This window comes from Coffea arabica, chromosome 7c, assembly GCF_036785885.1.
Source record: "Coffea arabica cultivar ET-39 chromosome 7c, Coffea Arabica ET-39 HiFi, whole genome shotgun sequence".
Lineage (NCBI taxonomy): Eukaryota > Viridiplantae > Streptophyta > Magnoliopsida > Gentianales > Rubiaceae > Coffea > Coffea arabica.
Window position 1 is genome coordinate 6,072,216 of NC_092322.1, and position 25,455 is coordinate 6,097,670.

Here is a 25,455-nt window from a genome sequence, read left to right on the forward strand (position 1 = left end):
GATTTGCCAAGTACCCGATTCTTTCCTCAGACTCCTCCCATCCATCCGTCTCTTTCCTTCGTTTGGTGCTTTTTCATCATCGCTGAGCTTGTGGGCCCTAAATCCGTCATCTCCCGCATATTTGACATCACCATCAACCGTCTAAAATAAATGCTAAATATTAGCACCCCACGATCCTCACGGCTCCGTCAGCTAACGCCGTGCCCTGAAAAACAACACATCTCCATTCCCTGTAGTAGTACTACTATAAATCTGACGATATTTTCTGAATTATTTATTTATTTAATTAATTAACTCCGTTACTCCGACTGTGATTGTTCTCCGTCGGACGTTGTGTCCTTCGAACACAGAACTTGCTCCGACTCCCGCTTTAAATAAATTCTCAGACATCCCCAGGCTGCTCACTTCCGAAACGCCTCCTTTTTAAGTGTTCATTCTACTTTCACTCTCTAGGGTGGTTTTGGTTTTGGTCTTTTTTTGCTGCAGTGCTCCATGGAGGCTAATAATCGTTCAGCGGCGGTTGCTGGTCAGGAGGGGAGACTGCTGAGGTTGAGATGTTCGGTAAAGAGTTATGACTGGGGTCGCATTGGGCGGGAATCCAGTGTGGCGCGGCTTTATGAGAGGAATTGTAAGGCAGAGGCTGAGGATGGGAAGCCTTACGCTGAATTCTGGATGGGTACTCATGACTCCGGACCCTCCTATGTTGCACCAGAAACGGCAACGGCAGCGGCGGCGGAGAAGGAGTTGCTCAGTTTGAAGGATTTGATCGAGAAAAATCCCAGGGCTTTTCTAGGGGATAAGGTCTATGATCGCTGGGGTCCCAACCTGCCCTTTCTCTTTAAGGTACTGGTCTTCTTTTTCTGTTGTTTTTAGTTGCTTTAACGGAGTTATTTTGTTAATTTATTTGTTCTGAGCATTTTTGTACTCGTCTATATTGGCTTAAAGTTTTGCTAGTATTTGAGCCAACCTTTCTCCCTAATTCTGAGAAAATTTAAGAGTTATTCATACTGATCTTTCGTTTTCTTCAGGTAATTGATGGGGCAGGGGTGTCGAGAAATTTTTTTTTTTGTTTTATTTGTTTTTGAGTGCCAAGGAATTTTATTTTTTTTTTTGGGTTTATGAGTGGTATTTGTTTATTGATGGGGGTGCCCAGGCTTTTTTTTTTTTTTGGGTTTATAAGTGGTATTTTTCTGGCTCTCTGATTGATGGATTAAATTTTAGGTGCTGTCAATTGCGAAAGCCTTGTCAATTCAAGCTCATCCAAACAAAGAGTTGGCTACCATTTTGCACAAGGCGCAACCAAATGTTTATAAGGATCCCAATCACAAGCCTGAAATGGCTTTGGCCCTAACTGAATTTGAGGCCTTATGTGGGTTTATCAGTCTTGAGGTAACGTAACAAATATTAACATCTGCAGCTTCTTTATTCACATGTGCATTTTTTTTTGCGGCTGGAAAAGGGAAAAAGTCCCCTATAGCCGAATGACACAGCAACATCTAGTAGCAATTGCGTTTGTGCTTCTTAATCATGAGTGTATACTCCTAATCTTGTCTCGATGATACCAACAAAAAGGAAATTTGTTTCAAGCAATGATATAAACACAACTGGATCTATAAACTTTGGTATTAAGCATTTGAAAATTTTGGAAGCATGTTTTTTCATTATGCTCGGGTAAGAATTTGGTAGTAAGGGCTTGAAAAATTTGGAAGCATGTTTTTTCATTATGCTTGGCTAAGAATTCATTGTAATATGATGGGATCTCTGTTTACATGCATACGCCGGTGTTTTGCTCAAACATTGGAGTGGAATATTCTTAGTGCATTTGCGGATGTTCACGGTCTCTATCGTCCATGATACACGACAAATGTTTTGGAGCTGTTGTTGTTGTTGCATATAGTTGTTTTTGAGGACATACAGAAACTTCACAATAAAAATATGTACAGCTAATGACCTGAACTTTAATTGTTTTAAATTCCTGCAGTCGTGCAATGTGACTTTGTTGAAATGTATTACAAATCTTGTTATTGTTTCTCCAGGAGCTGAAGAGTGTTGTTCACAATGTTCCTGAGATTGTAGAGGTGGTTGGCACAAAATATGTCGACGAACTGTTGTGTGTTCATGAGGAGGATGTCAAGAAAGCAAAAGAAGTTCTTCAGCTTATATTTACTCAACTCATGGCAGCTAGTAAGGATGTGATTGCACAAGCTCTATCCAGATTGATTAGTCGTCTGAGTATAAAAAATGAGGTACCTGTGGACTTATATTTTAAATTTGTAATCAAGAGTTGTCGAAATTCTTCGAGTGGGTGACATGACTGTTGAACTTCTTCTGCTCTTGTTATATTCTTATCTTGGTACTATTGCATTCTATGCAATAGCATTTGACTGTTAGAAACTTAGGCCCTAATTGGGAAGGCAGGACCAGTTTTGCTGGCACATGTTAGGTATTCAATGATTTGCCCATGTTTGACTAGCTCCATCCTGGGGTTCTTCAGTACTTCTTGGGTTCTAATTGGCCTCAGAATTGGTGTGTATATATAAATTTAGTCTTCAGTGTTTTTATGAGCTTGTGTGCCGAGATAGATGCAACTATTTTTTCCTCTTATGCTGTGTTTTTGTTATCTAAAGTAACTGGACTTTGTATACTTCTTGATCTGATGAGTTGGTCTTGGGATATCAAGTAGCTATAACAGGTTAGGGAGAGTTGTATTACTAGTCATGTGCCCATTTGAAGTGATGTCCACATTCGTCATCACTTGGGAAGTGAGCACCAAATACTTTTATGGATGTTATCTTTTCTTATCATTGAAATTCTAACATCTTCATTCTCCTCCCTTTTCTTCTTGTTGTTTTTTCCCCTTGGGAGGCCCTTTTTTTTTTTTTTTGGGAGGAGCGGGGAGAGGATTTGATGCCAAGTTGTTTGACTTTAAAGTGAAGAAGTTAGAGATCAGTCTTGGAAAAATTGGAATTATATTAATTGAACCTTATCTGTTAATGCCAGTCAAGATGTGGTTGATGTACCAAAATTTCTGTATTAAGTAAACAATTTGCCCATCATATGAAGCCTTTCATCCTGGAAAGCATAATCTGAAGAAGTTTAATCATTACTCAAAGATGATTGATTTTCCGAACCTCTCTGTACGAAACCAAATCGAAGCAATTCTAAGCCTTGTCAATGGGGCTGGGTTTGAGAATAATGCACATCTCCAGTATTAGTCAACTTTTACCTGAAGCTTGTACAGAGACTAGGAGATTTTGAACAAGCTTGAGTACTGAATTTTGTTTAATTATACACAATGAGGTTAGACTTAAATCTTTTCTCAAAGATGACCGAAGTCTGATTTATGATTGTAAGAAGATGATTTGATCTTGTGAATCATGTTTACGTATCTAGAACCATGTGCATATGGTTTGATGTTTTGAATGAAGTTTATATGTCATGTGCAATGCATTGTGGTTTTCTTACCATTTTTATATGGTTTTTATATATCATGTGCAATGAAGTTTATGATTGTAATGAATGATTTGGTGCATAAGGCATAATCTTGAACTACTGACCTCATGCAGGCTGCAGCTATAATATATTTTAATGGTCACTTGCATTTGCATTCTCCTGTAGTCTTGTAACCGATCCAGCTTCATGACAACTTTGTTTTTCTCATGTTAATTAGGCAAGGGAGCTGACAGATAAGGAACACCTAGTATTGAGGCTTGAAAAGCAGTATCCAGCTGATATTGGTTTGCTAGCAGCATTCCTACTGAATTATATTAAACTTAAACCTGGTCAAGCTTTATATTTAGGGGCAGATGAGCCTCATGCATATATCTATGGAGAGTGTATAGAGTGCATGGCAACTTCAGACAATGTTGTCCGAGCTGGTCTAACTCCAAAGAGCCGGGATGTCCAAACTCTTTGTTCCATGCTCACATACAAACAGGTAAGGATAGTATTCAAGTTCATGGATGAATAATTCCTCATTCTTGGTACACTTTTTTTTTTTTTTTTTTTGAGTTTCCATTTTTTGAGTTTTAAACTTGTGTAGTTTTTTTAGATCCTTTTCTGTTGAAGGAGCAATAAGTAGTTACTTTGAACTTGAAAGGTGCTGGTAATTCGAATGGCTGCCTGTTATAAATAGTGCGAAATCCAATTTGGCCATACAGTAAAGATTCAGATTTTTGCTGATCCTGAATCTTTTCAGTGATGTTGTTGAGATCAATATCTTGATTTTCACATGAAATGTATATTATGGATAAGTGGCTATGGTTTGCCCTGTGTCTGGGTTTCCATAATGATTCATCATGTTGGGCTAGGAGTTTTTTCAGCTGGACACTGTTTATTTGCAAAGATCATGTAGACTTATTGCAGTGAGTAACCAATTGACCTGCAAACCTCTTCGATTTATTCTTAGTTCGAAGCCCTTTTTATGCCTGTTTCGCTCTGTGTTCCCCTGCTCTTTTTTTTTTTTTCTCAAAGTTTGTCCGGGTTTTATTATATTCAATTTAACGGCTTAGGTTGGTTGATTTAGTCTGATGGATGGCTGCTGCAGGGGTTACCAGAGATTCTTGATGGTGTTGCTTTGAATCCGTATGTGCATAGATACCCACCACCTTTTGATGAGTTTGAGGTTGACCGGTGCATTCTTCCCCAAGGATCATCTGTGGTTTTTCCATCAGTCCCTGGTCCTGCAATTTATCTTGTCATTGGGGGACAGGGAACGATATCTAGTACATCCGAGGAGTTAGTTGGTGAAGGTGATGTACTGTTTTCACCTGCGAACACAGAGATCACCGTAACAACTACATCGGGCTTGAGTTTGTATAGAGCTGGCGTCAATAGCAAGTTTTTCTAAGCTGGTGGTTTATGGAAACATCTCATCCAAGAAGCACGGTAACAGTCGCACGCGATGTGGCATGTACTGTCTCTCTCGTATAATATATTAGATATGCTTGTATATGCAGAGCTAATAATGTATATATATATATATATATCACTTGAATTTTCTTTCCTGGGCATGAATGGCCAAACGTGTTATATAATGTGGTAAAAGCTTGTTCCGGTCGCGTCAACTTTTTGTTGGTTTTTATTCCTCACTGTTGGTTCTGTGGAGCAACCTTCGGTCCATAGAGACTGCCAGCAAGCAAGGGAGAGAATTTGGTACACATCTAACTTCTTCCTTCCCGCGTTGAGTACTAGTTAACCGGATGCTCGTGCGACGCTAACACCTTATGAGCCAATGATTAAATTGAATCTGTCAATACATTCTTCACTATCAGCTTTGCGTGTGCTATACTACTAGGGATTATTAAAGAGCGCCTGCAAGCAACGCTGATACATTTTTGTTCAACATGTTTGTTCTTTAGCCGTGTGTTTGGTAGCTATTTTCTGTTTGTAGCTGGGAAAGAATTTAAGTTTCAATGCTAATGTTACAAATCATTTATGAATCAAATGATAAATAAGTGGATATAGAGCACTATTCTCCTGATATTGAACTGTTTCAGTTTTTTTTTTTTTTTTTTTTTTTGATTTGACTAGGGGATAGCCACGCAATTGTTTAATAATCAGGCAGATACATTAAAAAAGATGGGTTGGCGAAGCTAATGGTTGTTTTTCATCATTATGGTAACGAAGGGGTCATTTCTGAAGCCCCTTCTTGGACTTGGGTGTGTAAGAGACTCGAGCCGAAAACGTTTTCTTTGGTATCAAGAATCAAACAGATGCGCTCTTTTGTTTTCTACAATGAAATGCAATCTGTAATTGATAGCTTAGTGTTTGATGACTTGAAAGGGACTTGTTTCCCATGATAAAAAAAACAAAGCGGGAGAGAAATATGAAGAAGAGAAGCCTAGTCATGTGTCCGCATGAATTTCCTCATCTCCGCCCAGGCACACATACGTCCAAGCAAATTTACACAGCCATAGGCCGGCCTTTTTCTGTATTAGCCACCTCTTTATCAGATCCACTGAGCCACAGCAGGAGTGCTTCAGCACCTTTCTCCCACGAGCAATCCAACATCATGTCATGGGCTACTCCTTCGAGGCAGATAGGTGACGCACCACAAAACCGGCCTGTTTCATTCAGTCCCTCCATATCCTACAAAATTTTAAATGGTCTTAGATGCACTTCAAATTTTCTGCATACTACTCCTTAAGAGCGATCCCAGTGTAATATGGAAAAAAGTTGAAAGCAATAGAAATCACTCCAGCGGCATGAGAATCAAGAATCAATAAAGACATCATAAGTTCTCTTCAGGTTCATGTTTACTTCTACATCAGCTATCTGTCTAATGGAGATGCTAGCAGTGACAACAAAAATCAACATTTAATGTATGCACTGTGAGTAATAAATTCTGCATTTAATCGGAATATCTATTGAAGCTGAATTTACCACTATGAAGTCATCATTTGCGCCCAGCACCAAAATTTTTGCACAAGAATTGTTCACCGAAGGAACAGGAAGTGAGGCATTTAGCTTTCTTAGGTCAAACAACGGCATCCTCGAACTTTCTGTCATCAACTTTTGGTAACTGAAGAGAAAAAAAAATTTTTATTGCAAAGCTTATTCAGTGCAGAAAAATAGCAGAAGGGAGTTCCAATGAAAGAAACCAAACAATCTTCTAGACCAATATTTTGGCTTAATAACTGTACACAGAGTTTAAGCTACATCAATTTAGGCAATACACCTAGTTTTCTAACCTGCTGATTTTACATCAACACAAATTTATTAATTGCAACATTTGGTAATGTTACATTAATTTCAACTAATGGCAGCTGTTAGTTTCTGAAGTACACACCGTAAAACCAGCTGATCCTCCAAGGAAACAGAGAAAAACGTTTCCTTACAAAGAGGCAGGGAAGTTTGAAAAGCTTTGGCTGCCAAGCTGAGAGTTACCTGTAAAAATTTTTAAGGACACTGAAGGTTAAAGAAAAATTGTTACCAAAAGAAGAAGGTGACACAGAAGTTTGCCAAGCATTGACAAAGCAAGTTTTATGCAATTGTGATTGAATGGTCTCGTAGGCAGACAAACTATGAAGTTTCTCAAACTAAGTAATGCTTTCAAAGAAGAAAAATTAGAATTAAGAGTATAGTAGTTCACAAATGATCTGTCCAAATCTTAAAAATAACAGTCTGAAAAGTAGAAATAAATGAGGAAGTAAAAGAATGACATTATTAAGACGCTCTTTTAAGGATGCAATAGAAGCAGTGTCAATATATTCACAGCAAGAAACAGAGACCTTAAATGCAGCAATAGGTTTGGAGAAGAGATATCGCCATACTGCTTGGCTGGATAAAGTGAACGAAATATGTTAGTCTGCCATAAGTAATGGGAAAGATGAGGTTGTTGCACAGGCAATCACCTATTACCAGAAGGAGGTACGGAGCAAACCAGCGCTGCACCAGCAAGATAGGAGTGCAACCTTCCACTCTCTAGACACAAAAGCCAAGAAAAGAAACAGCCAAAAGTGATCACAAGTAACTTATCTGATAAAAGAATTTGTTACCAATTACAGTAAATAAAAAATTATGTTAATCATGCTTGTGATTTAAAAAGTCACAAAAGCTACTACAAGTTTGCTTTTTCCAGAAGAAGGATGGAGCAATCACCCTGAAGGAAAGTACTTTGGCATATAACCTATGTAAATTTCACGCATCCCTGACTAGATATCAGATTTATGACAGTTCATCCTTGAGGCAACCCTTGTCACAGTTATTTGAACCTTATGGTTCAGGAAACAATATATTTCCTTTCTCCAAAATAAACAAGGTTAGCCACTCAAAGGCGATCTATTTGCTATATGTCCTTTTGTTCTTAGCATTGGATAGCTTAGTTATCAAGCTTGAAATTTGAGGGTGATAAGCATCTGACATTGGAGTTAAAATATGTTTGTATTTCAGTCTAATATCCAGTAGCCATAGTAGATTCACTCTGCCTTCCTAAACATGTTTATATCTCCAAAATTTTAAAATTACCTTGAATTTTGTTGGATCTCATATTAGCAACGTAATATTGCACGATCAGTCCCCCAAATGAATGTCCTATTAAGACAGGGCGCAGTTTGAGTTCTTTCTGGATGAAGTCAGCAACATTACCTGCATGTGTCTACTGCAGAATTAAACTGGTTTAGTGGGAGAAATAAGATAAACGCAGGAAGCACTTAAGGCTTAATCTCTGAGAAAGGTACTCTCTCTATATCAGTTTCTCTTGTTCATTTTTTCCCTTATCCTATTCCCACTGCTCTATAAGTACTTAGAAAGGATTGGCAATTTGAGCTACAATACCTGGAGAGTACCAGCAACAGGACCAGCAGGATCATCGCTTTCTCCCTGACACAATAGTGAGAAATTGAATCAGCATCTGATATCATATTTACGTGTATTATAAAGCCCCAAGACAAGGTACAACTGTTGGGAAGGGGGAATAATCAATAGAACCCGGCTGGATCCGGGCTGGGATAATGGTGTCCATTCTTAACCAGCTCCGAAAGGGTTCCTTCCAAAAGGTTTTGAAGCTTTTACTCCAATTTCAAGATATTCCAAATGGGATGTCTTTTGAGCAAGACAAAGATCACTGATAAGCAATAGCAGAAACGGAAAAGGCACATTCTTTACACTATCATATCATCGAGTACACTAGAAGGCTTGTAGAAAATCAAGCTTACATGTTTCCTGATGCTGCATTAGCACTTATACATGGTTTTGGTTAAGAGGGGAGAAGGGATGAGGAGCCTGATGCAAGAAGGGGCCATGCTCAACTGAGACTAATGATGGTTAGCAATTTATCAATATAGACCAAATGTTTTTCTTCTCAGTTTTCTTTAAACTTATGTACCTTCTCATTTCTTGAGATAAGAATTGCTCAAAGCCATGTAAATCAAGATTAATCCACATTCTTGGATTGGACTTTCCGTGAATTAATCTGAAGCAAATATTTTTTTGGCTATCGATTACTCAAAAATAATAGTATAAAAAGAAATTAGGAAGCTATATTTTGTCAGAGAAATTTAGATTGGCAGTCTAGGCGTTAAGGAACATAAATCCAATCATCCACATATCTAAACCACGGAAATTTATATCAGTAATTCATAACTTTGATGTATCTTTCTTAATTAACATTCTCGATAATATTTCATCAAAGCTGAGTTTCAAGAGCTCTACACAGCCACAACTAACACAAGAGTACCTGACCCAATAAGCTGAGAGCATAGCAATCATATCCATTTTGGGAAAAATACGGCAGCCAATGCTCAGCCCAGCACCAAGCTGCATGAAAGCTCCCATGAACGAACACTAATGGTGGGATTTGAGATTCCTCTTGCCTCTCGTCTGAGCTTTTGTGCTTTAGGCCCTCTTGGAAGATAACCTCCATGTTCAACCCAGAGGGAAGCTTGTGGAAACGACGTGACTGCCCTTGTTTCAGTTCATATGGAACCCGCATTTTGTATTCTTGATTGAGCGCAGCTCTTGGCATTATGGCGGTTCTGCTCTTTCTCGGGATCATGCTCGTAGTCAAACTCAGAGTAGCCATTGCTGGGATTTGGGAGACAAAGCAAAGCTAACCTACGGTTTCAGCAGCACTGTTTCACCAATCCCCGGCTTGAATTTTATCGCCAAGGAGTTGTCCTTTTGACTTTTTAACCCCTACTAGTTAATGAATTTGTAATTTCGGTCATTAAACTTTTACATTCATGCCATTGTAGCCTCAACGTTTTGGATCTTGGAATTAGAAGTATTTTTTTCTTTTTCTCTTTCCGACAGCCGTAATTACTAACTTACAATTTTCCCTTTTGCCTATCACATCCTCGGGACAAATTTACTGCAACGGTGGAATAAGTATTTTTTTACCGTTAAATCATAATATTTGTATAACCTAATATATCATATTCTAAAGAAGAGGAATCGATGACCAGCCTTTGAGTTGGTAGCTACCACCAATGCATTAAAGATTGGTGGGTTGAGAAGCCACATTAAAGTGGCACTGCTTAAAAAATTTAGGTTGATGCGTAGTATATCCATCTGGTCCGTTGGTGATTCAGTTCTCTTCAAATTATCTTTGGATTGCTTCGGGTCTTCCCCTTCCCCCTAGTATAGGATAATCTATCATATTGACCAAAGAAAAAAAATAGAGGGAGAGGGGTCCAAAGAGAATGTCTAATCTATTCTATTCTATTTGTATAACCTTATGGTTGCCAACAAAAAAAGGGTCTCTTAAATCGTAATAATTTTATTATTTAAAATATAAAGCACAATCATCGTTGAGAAATATAAACCGAGGGAATAGTTTCCTGCAATAACCACAGTATCTTTCTAGTTCCTAGATTCCAAATGGTACATAGACTTGAGCAATTTTGATTACTCGTCAGCAAAACCAAGGTGGATGGGTGGCTTCTAAATCTTGATCAGGTGCAGAATTATCGCTTTTGATTGTTCTTTTTAGAAGTTATTTTTAATAGAATATATATTGTAACAATTGAATATATATGAGTTAAAATAGTGATAAGGAAATATGTTCATAGAAAGTGAAATTTTTTTTGTAAAAAATAGCAATTCCAACAAGGTCGGACACTATTCTGTTTGAAAAAAAAAAGAAACCTATAACCAGATGTTATTTTGTTTGGAAAAAAAAAACTACAAGTGAATATCTCTCTATATTACTCAAAAAAAAAAAAGAATATCTATCTAAATAATAAAGCATGAGTAGGGATTTTGTGTTAACGAAAAATGCCATTATTTGTTATTCCAAAAATGTCATTTCAACATTTACCATTATCCACTCACGGTCTCATATGAAAAATCTCCCATTCCTATGTAATTACCACTACGCAACTATCACTACACTTAACTAATCTACCAATGAAAATTGCATCACCGTAATCTCTCATTCCTACATAACTATCACTACACTTACTAATTTAGCAATGAACATTGTATCACCATCCAAAAATCTCTCTAATTAGTTTTTTATTCTATATATATTTTTTATTACTTTTTTTTTTTCAAAATATGCATACGTATAGCGTGTTTTCTTATCCACTAGTTTATTTATACTTTCAGTTTAAAGATTGAGGCCCGACAAAGATCCAAATTCTAAATCAATTGAAGCCCAAACAAACAAACGGACCAACTACCCCACAATCAGCCCATTCGGCCCTGTCATTTAACCGCAGCTCCGCTCGACCAAGGAATCAACTTCTGGTAAAAATTTTCCCGGACTAAAGCGACGTCGACGACGACGACAAATTCATCGGCGATTGAAGCAATTTCTTGATTCCAGATGCTTTAGGAGTGCTGAAGCAATTAACAATCCATTTCTGAGCAAATTCTTTCAGCAGATAAAAAGAAAATTTTGAAAAGATGATGTCCCCTAGGCAAAATCTAGACGATCGAGGAGGAGGAGCAAGTTCTTTCCAATCAGCTAACTTTAGGTAATGCTAAAACTTCTACTTGTTCTTGTTTGTTCAATTTTTTTTTCTCTTCAAAAATGAATCATTGAAGCCTCATTTTTAATTCTACGTTTGATTCACTAGTATGCTTAATTATTAGCATCTGTTGCTGTTGGTAAGTACATGTATCTGCATTTTTTGCTACTCGAATTTGCTGGATGGATATGTTTAAGCAAATAAATTCCTCTGTTAGGATTTGAGTTAATTACGTTTATAAAGTATTCTAAACTTGAAGTTTTCAGTTGATTCAGTAATTCTACTGCTCACTGTATCTTTAATTTCACTGCATTGCCTTGTTTAATTTGATAGCATTTCTTTGTCTTTTAACTTTACGCTTTTTTTAGGTTCGTTTGCTCTATCGATCTTTTTACTTGTCTATTTTCAAGAGTTTCATTGTTGGAAATTTTTTAAGAATTTGGTAGGCTTTCTTGAATTAGCAGCTTTAATGATTCTACTGATGTAATAGTTGTTTCAAATGTGGAAAACGCTTCAAAATGGTGATAAGAGGCTTTCTTTAATATCAACTTAGACAAGCCTACTAATTGTGTTGTTCAATTGTAGGCGAACTCCCTTGCAGATAATCCATGTTTTTGGCAACTTCATGAGGATATGGTCCGTTTACACTATGTATCGCTACTTGTCTCAAACAGGAGCGTCAGTTGTTCTTTTTATTTTCAGCTGTCTTGTTCCAGCATCAATCCTGTTTTTAGTTTTGCAAAAGCCTTGGAAAGGCAGGTCACTCTCTAGCACGCAGGTCTTCTCAAAATACTCCACTTATGAATAATTAGACACAGCTAGGAAATCTTCAAACGTTTGTGGCTTAACAATGACATTTATTTTCTGGCATTGCTCATTGTTTCTACAGGTTGTACCTTCTGTTATAAATGGTGGTATAACAGCTCTGTATTTCATACTGTGGGGAAAAGGTGTTAAATCTTGCGGTCCTCTTAGGTAAGTTTTTCAATCTGTTCTAGTGATCCTCTCTTGTAATTTTTTGAATGTGCTTTGGTTTGTTTATTGATGACAATTCGCAATATGTGGATAAGTGATAATTAAATTTTTTAAAAATAAAATGATGCATAGATGAACATTTACATCACTTAGAGTGATAGTGTGTGTAATCTCCTTTGGTGTTTTCTAAGAGCTTGGTTGCCAAGGGCTAATCCCTATGTTGGAGAGAGAGAGAGAGAGAGAGCCATGACTTACTTGGTCCTTGATCTCTCTTTGATGTTCTTTTCTGAAATTCCTCCCAAAGCAGAAATAGGATATTCGGATAAGTTCTTTGGTTTCATTTCGTGTCTTTGAATTCCAGAAGTTTAGTGATCTTCAATGTGGCCAGTCTTGCAATTATTCTTGTTTGTGTAATATGAACAATTCTCTCACTCAGGGCAATATTAGCTGAATATTCTGGAGCTGTTCTTGGAGTATTATCTGGTGTACTATATGGAAGTAGAGGCCATGTTTGGAAGAAGGTAGACAACTTTCTATTCCTTTTTGATTCAAAAGCTTGTTCAAAAAGCTGTCAAGTTGATTATGTGCAAGATATGATTCTCTTATTTTAGGTTTCAGAACAAGAACTTGGCATGACAGGCTGGTGATGTATCTTGTTTAGCTGGAATACATCTGGAGTCTTCTTTGAAATTTATTATACATGTCCTTGCTTTCTTCTTACTAGGAGAAATGCAAGTCTGTGTGTCGGCTGGAGTTGTAGTGTGGTTGCACTTCCAAGTCAGTTAGTGGTCTTCTAATTTGAGCTCAGAATTATGTGCACTTCAAGGAATAAATAATGCTGTTGCTTATGTTCTCATCTGACTTGGATCAATCCAGTTAAAATCCATATATACTATTCATCCATTTTGCTTATAGGATTTGTGTTTCCTTATATCTATCAGGTAGGTGGACTTGTTGCAATGATGGCATCATTTTACTTCTTGTCTCAAGGATGGGCCATGGCCACATATTCTCCCTTTAATATCCTTTCATTTTAGATCTATATTTCACATTTATTGGGAATCTGAGTGCTATTAGAATTTTCTTGCATATTGATTTTTGACAAGCAGATTATCTTGTTCACAATTGTCAGCTTAACCATAATATACCATTTAGTGATAGTCCTGATGTTGAGGTTAGGACAGATCAAGTTGTGGGAATGAAGAAAATGCTAGTTCCCATTGTTGCTGGAGTCTTGTCAGCACTCAGAAGGGTGATTGCAAGACGTGTCTCACTCAAAGTATTGACTACTTCACCTTATCATTCTTTGTGTATTTTCTTGATCATAATATAACTATTAGGTTTTGCTGTTTTGGGTCAGAAAGAGTTTGTAAGACCTGACTCTATTTGTTTTATGGTTGCAGAATCAACTTAAGAGGCGGCTTCATGCAATAACTATCACTTCTGCAACTTGTTTTCTGTTCCCTGTGGCTATGTGGGACATGATTATAGTGAGTTTGATTCTATGGCTTCTGTGGCATTTTGAACAAGCCCTGGATGCCCTGTATCAATATTTTCAGGGTGATTTAGATCTGGTAAATGCTCATAATCTGTTTCCTCCTCCTCCTTTCCTCAGGGAACAACCAGCGTAGAATTGCCATTTTCTGCATGGGCATTTTCAAGCACCATCTTCTTTGGTGTTATGTTGATCTTCTATGTTGACAGTATCGCAGAGGAGAGGTACCCTATTGTTTATTCCGTTCATTGCCCTTTGCTTTGCTAGTTGAATTTTAGTCTATACTCAGTGCATCAGCACCAGTTCACTGGGTGATTCACGATTCCAAATGGATGCTTCCTGTTGAGCTTCAAACTTTAGAATGTAGTTTAAATCCTTAGCTTTAAACTTTAGTTCTATTTACCTTCACAAACACTTAGTCGTACTGTTTAAAATCAGAGGAGATAGATGACATGTCAGAGTATTGACCTTTACTTAACGGGATAATTGCATGCTCCCCTCCCCCCCTTTTGTACTGGTTAATTCATCAACCAATTGGTGTTTCTTTTGATTTTTAGAACTTTCTCAACTAACATTTGCTGTAGCCTATATGGTCACGCTTTTACATGGTATGCCATTCAATTTCAGATAGATTGCTCCTATTTTATTGAATGTTAACCTTCATTTTACTAGAAATATGTTTAAGCACTTAGTATGCTATATAACTTAAATATATTGTTCTTGCCTTGTGGAGTTCTTGTTTGTGCATTTTTTCGCATTTAAAATTGAGTGTTTAATAAGGGACACTAGAAATAACTCCTCTTTTCCTGCCCTCTAATGTTTGCTCCAAAGAAAGAGGCAGGTTGTTGCGATGTTGTATATTTCCAATTTTCGGGGTTTACAAGAGTTGATGTCTTGAGTTTGGGTTGTATTGCTTTACATTTAGGGACACTAGAAATAACTCCTCTTTTCCTGCCCTTTAATGTTTGCTCCAAAGAAAGAGGCAGGTTGTTGCTATGTTGTATAATTCCAATTTTCGGGGTTTACAAGAGTTGATGTCTTGAGTTTGGGTTGTATTGCTTTACATTTAGCTACAAGGTCTTGCGTTTCCCTAATGAAGTCTTGTTTGTGGCTCCTAACTTGTCAGTCTTTCCTATCTGTTTGTAGATTACATATGGTTTTCTCTTCTCCGAGACATTTGATGGTCGCAGGAATATGCATCATCGTCATGGAAATTGTGTACAAAATGGACTTCTCGCTCCTGGGCTTTCTGATTTGTGTTGCAATTTTGGGCTTTGGTATGAAACGAAAAGCTGTCTTCATTTTGATTATGGTTATCAGAAGAATGAGCAATATACATTATCAATTTTTGTGTAGTTGTGCTGGCTAACAAAATTTTCCAAAGTTGTGCTGATAGTTTATTTTATCTTATTTTTTGAAGCTGAGAATCTAATGTTCTTTAGTGGGTTAGGGTCTTGGTTTTTGCTAGGTTAGATTCTCGCAGGCTGCATTCTCCTTTTTCATCACTTCGTTCCACCCTTCCCTTCTTCGATAAATTCAAAGCAATGTTAAATCATTTTGGAAGCTCACAATAGCTATTGTCCCACAATTATTTAATGGAATTTAAATGATTTTTGCCTAAGGTAAAGGTCTGAGATTAAACAGAAGCCTGGGGACGCCAACTCTTGAGTGAATTGTCTATGAAAATGAAAAACATTCATATATATTATAAAAGATACCAAGCTGACTTAGCATCTGATATGGTACAATTGTTAACTGATTAACAGGAATTTAGTTGTTTATATTTTAGTTCCCGTCTTTTCAATTACCAGTCATTAGCATTAACCCGTAGCATAGAGTAAAGATATTTATTTGGTAAATGTATTCTTGCTTCAAGCGTGTATTTTGATAAAGGGCCAGCATATTGAGTAGTGGTTTTAGGTGCATTAATAATACAGTATGAAATAAATCTGTTCTGTTCCTTTCGACACAAGTCTTTTCATTGTTTCATGTGCCAATACTTATGATTGGGTACAATTATCATTCAACATCTGCGCATTTAAATTGCCTCTGTATTTAACTTCTAGTTTCTTCAATTCTGTTAGGAATATATGAAGCAACCTCATTAGACCGATTTCGAAAAGATGCTCAACGGAAATCAGATGCATCAAATGGAATTCTTGAGGATCGAATCGAGATGTCTCCTCTTCCAACGTGACGTGACTAGGTAGCTCAAGCTTGTGCATGTAAGACGCAGTAAGCTTCATTCATTGTTTCATTATTGCTTTGACTTTGAGTTTCATTAAGAGATTTGAAGCAGAGGTGGAGGGCTAATAAGGATTTTGAATAATCTGTGCTTCATGGAATAACTAACTGAGGATTCATGATAATTCCTATGGAAGTGTGTTGTGCTTAAATGAATCAAGATTGAATGTTAATATTATATAGCTTTAGACGTTCAAGACCAATTTCATTGGAAGTTAATTAGGAATATTAGATCTTTCACTGGATTAGGAGAACGGAAATGTCACCAATGAAAACGTACGTCTGTTTAACAGAAAAGTATGGGACAGGATGAGTACAACTGAAAACTTTAGGTCTCATAGTCTTCTGTTAGGTACGATCATGGCTTAGACTGCTGACGTTTCCTCATTTTCTGTTGCAGATGCAATCTAGGATTATTCTTTAAAAAGCAATGGGACTGGTGCAGAAGCGTTGATCTCCGCGTCCACATGGGTGACTAAATATGCCGCAGGATATTACAAGTATTGCACTGCGAGCAGTGAGAAGCGCCACAAGTGTTCTAATGTTGGGAGTGACGTAAAACCCTGCTCTCATTGCAGACAAGTCAAGAAAACTGGAAATACATGCTGTGGTTGCTTTATTTCTTGTGTCGCCCCAACCATTTTTATTTAGCCAACACTGGGACAGGTTGGAAGTGAGGAACCATTGTACAATATATACATTTAGTTTCCTCGTTTTGCTATTCTCTCATCCTCCTCTCCCCCCCCCCCCCCCCAACCCAACACAAAAAACACACACACACGCACACAACCCCTTCCTGTTGCCAACCAAAACTTTTCTGTTGAATTTCCCCAGTGTTTAAACATTGAATGTCTTGTCCTATCGCTCTATTTTTCCTATTCTCCATCTGCCGGTTAGACAATTTCAACGCATAGCACGTTCAGAGCTTTCTTTCTACTTTTTAAGTTGGCCTTAAAACTTGTATGAAACTTGTTTAAACGTTACAGCAACAGTTTCCCGCCAACAACCTCTTGGGTTGTTGGTATTACTAAGACTTAAATGTTTCGGTGGGGGGGGAGGTCAAGTGTTCAATCCTTGACCTCTCACCTTGTCACTTAATTGTACGTGACTGGAAGCCTGCAACATGTAAGGACGTTCGAGGAACAGATGCAGTCCACTTTCGCAAAATCACGGCAATATTTATGAGGCCTGTTATGGATCCTTCATTAAAGATCTCGTCGTCGAGTTTTTCGTTCCGGTAAATATAATTCCGACTATGGGAAAATTGTCCGACTGGTCTGATGCGAGGGAACTTGTGCCTTTTTCAACTAATGCAGGCTTGGCGCAGAGCTTGCCAGTGTAAAGACGGAGATGGCTAGTCGATTTACTACTTCCGTTTACGCTATTGGTGTTCGATAGAAAGTCTCAGAGAAATGTCCCTTCCCCTTCAAATGTTCGGCAAAATCAAGCAACAGCTAAACTTCCGCCACCAAACTCTGATCTCCCCATAGCTCTGAAATCTGCAACCACTGGGCACCCGCATCCATGGTGTTGCCTCTTTCTTCGTCTGATCCTCCGCACCTCCTGAAACCCACAAGAAAAATCATCTCTTTTTCACGCACTCACAGCAACAACAGCTTCGGTAGATCACCATCCCACAGCTGCAATGGACTAACGTTTGTTCGCAGTAAGAAACCTCTGAGTGATCTCAATGCCTGGGGAATTGGAGGACCCTGCAATTATTTCGTCCAAGTCTTTGATCAATCTCAGCTTACTACTGCCATAAGGTGCCGCTGTCTTTCAGACTTAATCCTCTTTGCGTCCTGCTTCTGTGAGCATAATGTGAAATTTATTGCAATGCAGGTATTGTAGGGAGTATTCCTTGAGGTTTATGATCATCGGCAAAGGCTCAAATTGTCTCTTTGATAACATGGGATATGATGGTTGTGTTATCCTCAACTGGATTGATTTCTTGGAAAAGATTAGATCGGTTGGCTACAGAGTTGGAAGGGGCTATCCATTTAATCGGTTAGGGGTGCAATCTGCAACTGAAGGATTATCAGGGCTGGAGTTTGCTAGTGGAATCCCTGGAACTGTTGGTGGTGCTGTGGCTTTGATTTTACTACGATGAAGAATTCAATTGCACCAATATAACATATTGTCTAAACTGGTGACGGTATAGTTCAACAAAGAAGTCCAAGACTAGGCGAGTTGGCGAAATGTTCTAGCAGACCCTTTTTTTTTTCGGTTTTGAATGATTAATTTCATTTTTTTTTTCTGGAAATGCTAACTGATGGATTTACATGTGTTTCTTAATGAAGGAAATTGCTGATGCAATTGATACTGTGGAAATTATAACATCTGATGGCGAATATCAGATTCTCCACCAGAGATAAGCTCACGTTGGGGTATCGATCATCCATATTTCAAGACATGAAGAACTTAGCTGCCATTGTTGCAGTCGCTTTTCGATTGAATAACTTGGAATCAGCGAGAGATAAGCAGCAAGAATATTTGGAAAGGTAATATTAAAGAACGTAATTAAGAGTATTGGAAAGGTAATAAGAAAGTAGGTAATCAATGGTCATGCAAATGGGGCTTTTGAGGAGTCAATGAATCCAACGAGCTCTGTGTTTTCTCTGCAGAAGAAAACTGACTCAACCACTGGGGAAGCGAACTGCTGGTTCAGTGTTTCGAAACCCATCTCTTTGAGGTATCTGAGCAGCAGAGTTGATTGAGAGATCTGGACTTAAAGGATTCAAACTGGGAAAGGCTGTGGTCTCCAATAAGCATGCAATTTTCTTCATAAATTGTGGTGGTGCAAGTTCTCAAGACATGCTCAAGCTTATTGGCTTGGTTAAGCAGACTGTCTATCAGAAGTTTGGAGTAAAACTGAAGGAAGAAATTTTGAATGTTCACCCATATATCGAACATTCTATTCCAAATGTGTGTAATGACAGTATCAAGTAACCAGGAAACTGAAACTACTTTTCCTAATGGACAAAAAATAATCATATTAATAATTTCTGCATAGTTTCTCATGATTTTTCACATTGAACGCCTTTATGCTATTGATATAATTACTACGAATGTTGGATCATCTTCAAAGAAGGAACCAGAATGATCCGTTCATTGCTAATGAATTTGCTGCTTGACCCTGCTGGTCAGAGCTTTGGTGATGAAGTGAGCAAGAACTCCTACTGGACAAAATAGCAAGCACAGAGAAACTGAATGCCGAGTTTCAACATTGTCCTGCAGCCCATCATGAAAAACCTGCCTGCTTGCATGGAAATCACAAGAGCATTATTAAGTGTTCCAATAACTAAAGACCAAATCCCCCCCCTCTCCCCCCCACAACCCAAAAAACTCCCAATGGGGGTCCCAGGATCCCTCAAACCCCAAAGAAAATTTACATAGACAGACCTTGCAGCAAAAAGATCCACCGCCAGCAGGTGAATCCATGCAGAAGCAAGTGTCATCTCACTGGAGAACAACTTTGCTATAGCAGACAGCTGAGGGAAGCAGCCGAGTTGACAATGTTAATCTCTAACCATGATGAAACATAAATTCAAATGCGTCCATTTGTGAACATACCTCCGGCAGCCAGTTTTTACTAGAAAACATGAGACGCAATGTATCTGGTGTCCAGGAGTGATATAGAAGATATGCATATAACAGTCCCAGCATAATATAAGGTATGCTGCTTTCCATTAACTTCTTGGTCTGCATTTGATGTAATACAACTAGTTACAACATCGAATCTTATTTGAAGTCTCAAAACCCAAAGTGAACAATTATCAGGATCAGTTGCTAATCATTGAAACAAAATCATCTCGCTGGAGCACTCAACAAACTGAAATAGAAATTCAATTGAGAGGTGGAAGAACTTGAAACAGTGCAGCATCACTTGAGAAAATAAAAAGTTGCTTTTTTGGTATAGTTCCAAGATGTCCTTACTTACCAATTCAGCTTTAGGTGCTGCAACCATGAGTGTATAAAATGGAAGAACTGCTACAGTTCCAAATGTAAAAACACTAGCTGCAAGTTGAGAGCTCGGCAAACCTGCATAGCCAAATAAGAGAATTTTTAATGCTAGAAGTGTAACATTCACAATCTTTGTTTGCCTTGCAAGCTTCTTTCCACATCAAACAAGCTGCTATAGAGAAGTGCAATAGTTTCAGTCACTAAAATCAAAGAATATCTAAGGCTAGAAAGGCATTTTAAATTATAAATCATAATGCATCAAGCACAAGGTATGGCCTCTATATGTGTAATTTTGTCTAGCATGGAAAGAAAAACTTCTACAATCCGAAAAGACCATAACATGTTTCTAAGACTACCTTCTTTAGTCTTTTTACCACCTAAGTGATTTAAGATTCCCATCTATTCACAGCTGCGAAGCATCTGTACTCTGTAATGCTTGTCAGTTGCGAGCCAGCTATGCAGGAAAAATAAACTGCTAACCGATGATAGACTTCTACCCGCCCTATTAAACAGAATGACCCTAAATAATCTAAATGTGCTCAAAGACAGAAGGAAATGGTAAGTCACGTATAAAGATTACATGAAGCATAGACTCTGCAATCAACAGCTCGTCCAAGATTTGGGTGAATGCTTGCTATTGGTCTTCTGGGAAAGCTCCATTCAGTGCTTAGCTTGGTTCCCAATTTTTCCGTTTGTCCAACAAAGAGCTGTTTATTCACACTTCTGAAAGCAAATATGGATCTCTTGTTCATCCTCATGCATTCCGAAAATCTGTAACACAACCCTGTGCGCTTAACCTACAAGCAATAGGCACCAATGTTGACTACCATTAAAATTCAAACCCTCACAACGACATGATTTATTGAACTGTTTTGGCAAATTTGGGATTTCTAGGAATTTGCTTCTTCTTTTCTTAATAGTTGGATGTGTAAAATTACAGTCATGGCTTCACATATATGCATCAGCAGTTATGCCTAAAATGTGAACCTAGTTAGAAGCCTACATCTAATGAAGTGGTGACTCTTAGTAGATTCAACTCAACAATATTTTGCATATTGGGCACAACCTATCGGATCTTCAAATAAGGTCACGAGATTGCGTGCAAGGTTTTATGTCCGAAAAAAAGAAAACAAAAATAGCAAGAGACTGTATAAGAGTGAGGATGAGAAAAACAGGGCAAAAACAGTATCTTTGCAAGCATAGGTTAAAAGAAGCAGTAACCAAGTAGAAGTTTGATTCTTTTTTCCCCAGTGGAGAGGTCATTCCATTAAGTTGCGAATTACGCACAAGATGGGAAAAAGAAATCGCACTTCCAGCACAAAATATCAATGCAAGGGAAAAAAGATCTGTGCTATTGGGTAGTTCTCCCCTTCAGAACCAATTCACGAAACTCATAATTGAGTTCCCAATTCACAACTTTGTTTCCATTATTACCTCAATTGAGATATAATACTAAACGGAAGGATTGAAGAATCAAGCATGGTAATTACTGTAACCTTAAGGTTGCAATTGTTAACGATTGAAGTGAACCGGAACCAATCCATCCAATTCATCCAGTCCTCCTCCATTATAACTTCCGCGATTGGTTATAATGTATGACAGAGCTATCATTAACTATATTCAATTCCTCAATATAAAGGCCATTAAAAAGCATGGTCAAAAGAAGAAAACTCAAGAAATGACAAACTGAGATTGAAAGCTGTGAAATTTTTTGATGTGCACAACAAAGCAACAAATCCCACAACCACAGAAATGAAAACCAAGACACAAAGAGAATGGATGATCAGCATTCGTGTAAAACGTACAAAGTGATACAGAGAAAAGCATCAAGAACTTACCTTGAATGGCAATTGGGCTTGGGTAAAGCTAGGAGAGAAGGCCATCTTTGGTGTGGAATCGAGATCGAACAAGAATTGCAAGAACTTAAAGAGCAAAAAGCGCTTTCCTTTAAGTCATGAGTCAGTACTCAACCTGGGTATATACAGAAAGGGCTGAAAGTAATGGCCGGTAGGAAATTCGCTCCCGAAGACACGCAGCTTCTGACTTGGATTAAAATAAGAAAGAAAGATTTGGAATGAATTCATGGTACAACTCTGCACTATCATCGTCCCCGTCCCCGTCCCACTATGCTAGCAGCCGCCCAACACTAGTCCATTATCAGACCAAATTTACCGAACTTCCACTCAACCAAGTAAAGCTCAAGCCTCAAGATCAATCGGGACAAGCTCATTGGATGGAAGTTTGTGCCTCTCGCCTTTTTAGGATGCATGTCCCAAAATTTGTTGTGGTCTCTCTTCTCAGTCAAATCTAGGATGAGTCATGTGTCTGTACACGTGGCGCTCATGCAGGGTAGTCGGCTATTGCCACCCAACCAATTGGTGGAGGGGCGGTCTGGGATTGGTCTAATCTCATCCGTTTGGAGATCAATTGGGTATGCTTTCAGTCAGGGTCCCGTGTCCTTTTCTCTCTTCCTTTGGTGAAGGGAAAAAATATACACCCTCCGTCCTATTTTGATAGTTCTATTTTTCTTTTTCATCTGTCCCAAATTATAGTTCATTTTCTAATTAAAAAATATAATTATATTTTAGGATAAAAAACAAAAAAAACCCCTGTGGTAAGCCTAATACACAAAAAAGCCCCTTATGATTTCAAAATATACAACACGGCACCTCATGCTTTGAACTAAATTGTAAAGGTGACGGAATCCGTTAAATTTAACGGAAATGACTTATTGGAACCTAAAAAAAAATTTTATACCTAATTTTTATCAAATATACATATTCTACCCCTTAATCCTCAATTCTCTCTATTTAAAGAATAAAACAAATGATTTTTTTGAGTTGTCTTTTGCTTTATTATATCAGGGCATTTTGGTCATTTTGTTCATTTCCGTTAAGTTTAACGGATTCCGTCACCTTTATAATTTAGTTCAAAACATGAGGGGTCGTATTGTATATTTTGAAACTATGTGGGGCTTTTCTGTGTATTAAGTTTATTATAGAGGGCTTTTTTGTTTTTTACCCTACATTTTAATATTCCTAAAATACCCTTATTCAATGTAAGTTGTTGTTACTATAAACCTACTCCATTTAATAAGAGTTGATTCTTTTTTTACTATCAATTCAAGTTCTCATAAAGTTGTACTCTAATTAATATGAGAATATTTTAGAAAAATAGTTACCTAAATTGATTGTTCCAACAAAATTAACTACTTTTTTTTTAAATCGTGTAAAAAAAAATCAAAACTATCAAAGTGGGACGGAGAGAGTATCTATATCTATATGTATTGAGGAAGGGGTTTTTAGCGGAAACCCTTTCAATGTCTTCTGAACTTCCCATTCTTTTTTCTAGATTTTTGTATTTATTTTAATAAATAAAAAGTAGTGGGTTATAACCAACCCTATCACCAGTCCAATTTAAAATTTAAAACTTCCCCACTATCTCTTATCTCATCTTACAACCACTCCTACAAATCCTCTAATCATCATCCCATGTTTTCCCCCACATTTCCTCCCACGGTTCCCACTCCAATTAAGAGTCCTCCAATTTAAGAATCCCACCCCAATTAAAACTCCTCCAAATATAGCATCCTCCTTAAATTTTCTTGCGTGCTCATTCGTATTTGTTGGTTAACCAAAACAAGAATCTATTATCTCTTTCATCTATTGATTTTATAAATGTATTGATTTTGTCTTTTTTGTGAACAGTTATGGAAGAGATTATGTGCAGAGACTTCAACGGAAATCAACCTTCTTGCGGAGAATTGGAAGTATCTTCTTGCCGGCTTAATTTTCAAGTCAGTCCTCTCTGCCCCTCCTTTTTGTCATGTTTTGCTTTTCTTTTAAGGTGATTTGGTTTTTTACTTTCTTTATTTTTTCTCCTTTCATTTTCTGGGCTGGCGGATGGTTTTGATTGCATACATGATCAATGCTTTAAAGAGGCCATGCGAACAGCTGCGTGCTATTTCACTTTAGGCCAATGGATATGGCCGACTGATGACTTTGTCAACAATAATGTCTTAAATTTCTAATAACGGTGACATTCATGTTTTCAAAGATACATCCATTCTCTTAGCAACACAGTGCTGTTTCTAGAATCGCAGTATATGCATCATCCGTTGGAGCCACCTCTGTGAAGCGGCTATGAAAAATTTGAAGCTGCTGCTCTGCACAAAATGCTGCTATACAAAACTTCACTCTTCGTGGGAAGAGATGTTGCCCTTCTAAAAGAGTTACTTTCCAGGTGCATCCAGGACTAATAAACTATCTCAATTTTTAACAATCCCTTCATAGTTTCCCCACCAAGAAGCAGGGATCCCATGTCTTTGAAACCCTTCAGGCATATGAAACCTTTCATACAGCACTGGCCTTACATCCTTCTGCTGAGAGAGGTGCTTGAGAAGTGGAAGGATAACTTCCAAAAGCTGATGAGCATGTGCATATTTAAATTAGTGTGAGTCTCACCCAGCGGACATAGTTTGACAAAAGTTTTAATCCAATTACTGTAATCAATGGTACCTGTTCATCCTGCGGTTGCCCTGCTGAAAATGGAATGCATGGAATACCATTTAGTGGTTGCAACAAGAAACTGAATGGATTGTTATCACCCAAAATGATCCGCCAGGGAGACCCTACTCTTACGGTCTTACCATGACGTTGGTCACCCACGGGCAACATATTATTGACCAAGCATCAGAAAAAAAACACTAGGTATCCTAATGCAAGTTCATGTTTACTCAACTGAAAATGTTGAAAGCACTCTAATAGCACCCTTCTGTCTGCATATATTACTCTTGCTACACAAATAATTGGTGATTCACTTGGAAAGTACTCAGCAATTGAAACGCAATTGATTCCCAGTTGCGTCTCTTACTTGGAAATGCAACTGTACCTATCCATTCACTTAGCAATTCTTTTATAGATTAGCAAGGTTATTTTTGTTTTCTTACGTTTTAGAGCTTTCATGCTTAGAAGAATGAGTTAAATCTAAAACGGATGGAGACGAAAATAAAATAAATGTTCGAAATATTTAGCATTTTCATTGTCTTACTTTTGATCATGTACTTTGTTGGTGCACTTTTAGTACTGTAAGATTTACTGCTCTTTTATATGCTTTGGATATGAGTTGTACAATCGTTTTCTTTATCAGTTGAACATATTAGACCATATTCCATGCCGAGTTGACTTAGTTTGCCTAGCTTACTTGGAACAACGGATGTTTGGTTAAAATCAATGTTGACAACAACTCCTGAGGTTCGCCTTGCCGCAAAAAATGTAAAACTGCCTAGAGTTAATTCAGAATACTCCATCAGTAAATAAAAAAAAAAGACAAATAACTAATTCTCAATAAACTACTTTGCCCATG

The 25,455-nt window shown here is 37.7% G+C and overlaps 5 protein-coding genes and 1 pseudogene across 8 annotated transcripts; 4 read left to right on the top strand and 2 right to left on the bottom strand.

The window, feature by feature from the left end:
• The first annotated feature begins 344 nt into the window (after window positions 1-344).
• On the top strand, window positions 345-5,066 carry LOC113699275 (mannose-6-phosphate isomerase 1). Its single transcript, XM_027219522.2, has 5 exons — window positions 345-843; window positions 1,222-1,389; window positions 2,037-2,246; window positions 3,671-3,937; window positions 4,547-5,066. Exons 1-5 carry the CDS (start codon window positions 493-495, stop codon window positions 4,847-4,849), a joined length of 1,299 nt encoding a protein of 432 aa, XP_027075323.2. The 5' UTR covers window positions 345-492; the 3' UTR covers window positions 4,850-5,066.
• A 597-nt stretch (window positions 5,067-5,663) lies between these two features.
• Window positions 5,664-9,581, bottom strand: LOC113699276 (uncharacterized). Of its 2 annotated transcripts, XM_027219523.2 has the most exons (8): window positions 9,179-9,581; window positions 8,278-8,322; window positions 7,969-8,098; window positions 7,356-7,425; window positions 7,233-7,281; window positions 6,791-6,888; window positions 6,385-6,523; window positions 5,664-6,090 (listed from the first exon to the last, which is right to left on the bottom strand). In XM_027219523.2, the coding sequence occupies exons 1-8, from the start codon at window positions 9,521-9,523 to the stop codon at window positions 5,905-5,907; spliced, it is 1,062 nt and encodes a 353-aa protein (XP_027075324.2). In that variant the 5' UTR covers window positions 9,524-9,581; the 3' UTR covers window positions 5,664-5,904. The 2 variants fall into 2 exon arrangements, with proteins under 2 accessions (XP_027075324.2, XP_027075325.2); XM_027219524.2 differs by lacking the exon at window positions 6,791-6,888 and having other exon boundaries at window positions 7,363-7,425.
• Window positions 9,582-11,200: 1,619 nt separating this feature from the next.
• LOC113699174 (uncharacterized) lies at window positions 11,201-16,849 on the top strand. Of its 3 annotated transcripts, none has more exons than XM_027219318.2 (11): window positions 11,201-11,420; window positions 12,000-12,192; window positions 12,304-12,389; window positions 12,826-12,910; window positions 13,331-13,409; window positions 13,538-13,668; window positions 13,793-13,879; window positions 14,005-14,108; window positions 15,031-15,161; window positions 15,969-16,109; window positions 16,529-16,849. In XM_027219318.2, exons 1-10 carry the CDS (start codon window positions 11,350-11,352, stop codon window positions 16,079-16,081), a joined length of 1,080 nt encoding a protein of 359 aa, XP_027075119.1. In that variant the 5' UTR covers window positions 11,201-11,349; the 3' UTR covers window positions 16,082-16,109; window positions 16,529-16,849. The 3 variants fall into 3 exon arrangements, with proteins under 3 accessions (XP_027075119.1, XP_027075120.1, XP_071913466.1); XM_027219319.2 differs by having other exon boundaries at window positions 15,969-16,119; window positions 16,529-16,727; XM_072057365.1 differs by lacking the exon at window positions 16,529-16,849 and having other exon boundaries at window positions 15,075-15,161; window positions 15,969-16,006.
• A 669-nt stretch (window positions 16,850-17,518) lies between these two features.
• On the top strand, window positions 17,519-18,346 carry LOC113699452 (uncharacterized). Its single transcript, XM_027219825.2, has 2 exons — window positions 17,519-17,894; window positions 17,971-18,346. Exons 1-2 carry the CDS (start codon window positions 17,653-17,655, stop codon window positions 18,236-18,238), a joined length of 510 nt encoding a protein of 169 aa, XP_027075626.2. The 5' UTR covers window positions 17,519-17,652; the 3' UTR covers window positions 18,239-18,346.
• LOC140010411 (uncharacterized) lies at window positions 18,346-19,077 on the top strand (annotated as a pseudogene).
• LOC113699175 (protein ABA DEFICIENT 4, chloroplastic) lies at window positions 19,001-22,319 on the bottom strand. The gene is made up of 6 exons (XM_027219320.2): window positions 21,930-22,319; window positions 20,672-20,888; window positions 20,069-20,169; window positions 19,702-19,830; window positions 19,531-19,619; window positions 19,001-19,384 (listed from the first exon to the last, which is right to left on the bottom strand). The coding sequence occupies exons 1-6, from the start codon at window positions 21,972-21,974 to the stop codon at window positions 19,243-19,245; spliced, it is 723 nt and encodes a 240-aa protein (XP_027075121.1). The 5' UTR covers window positions 21,975-22,319; the 3' UTR covers window positions 19,001-19,242.
• Between the last annotated feature and the right edge of the window lie 3,136 nt (window positions 22,320-25,455).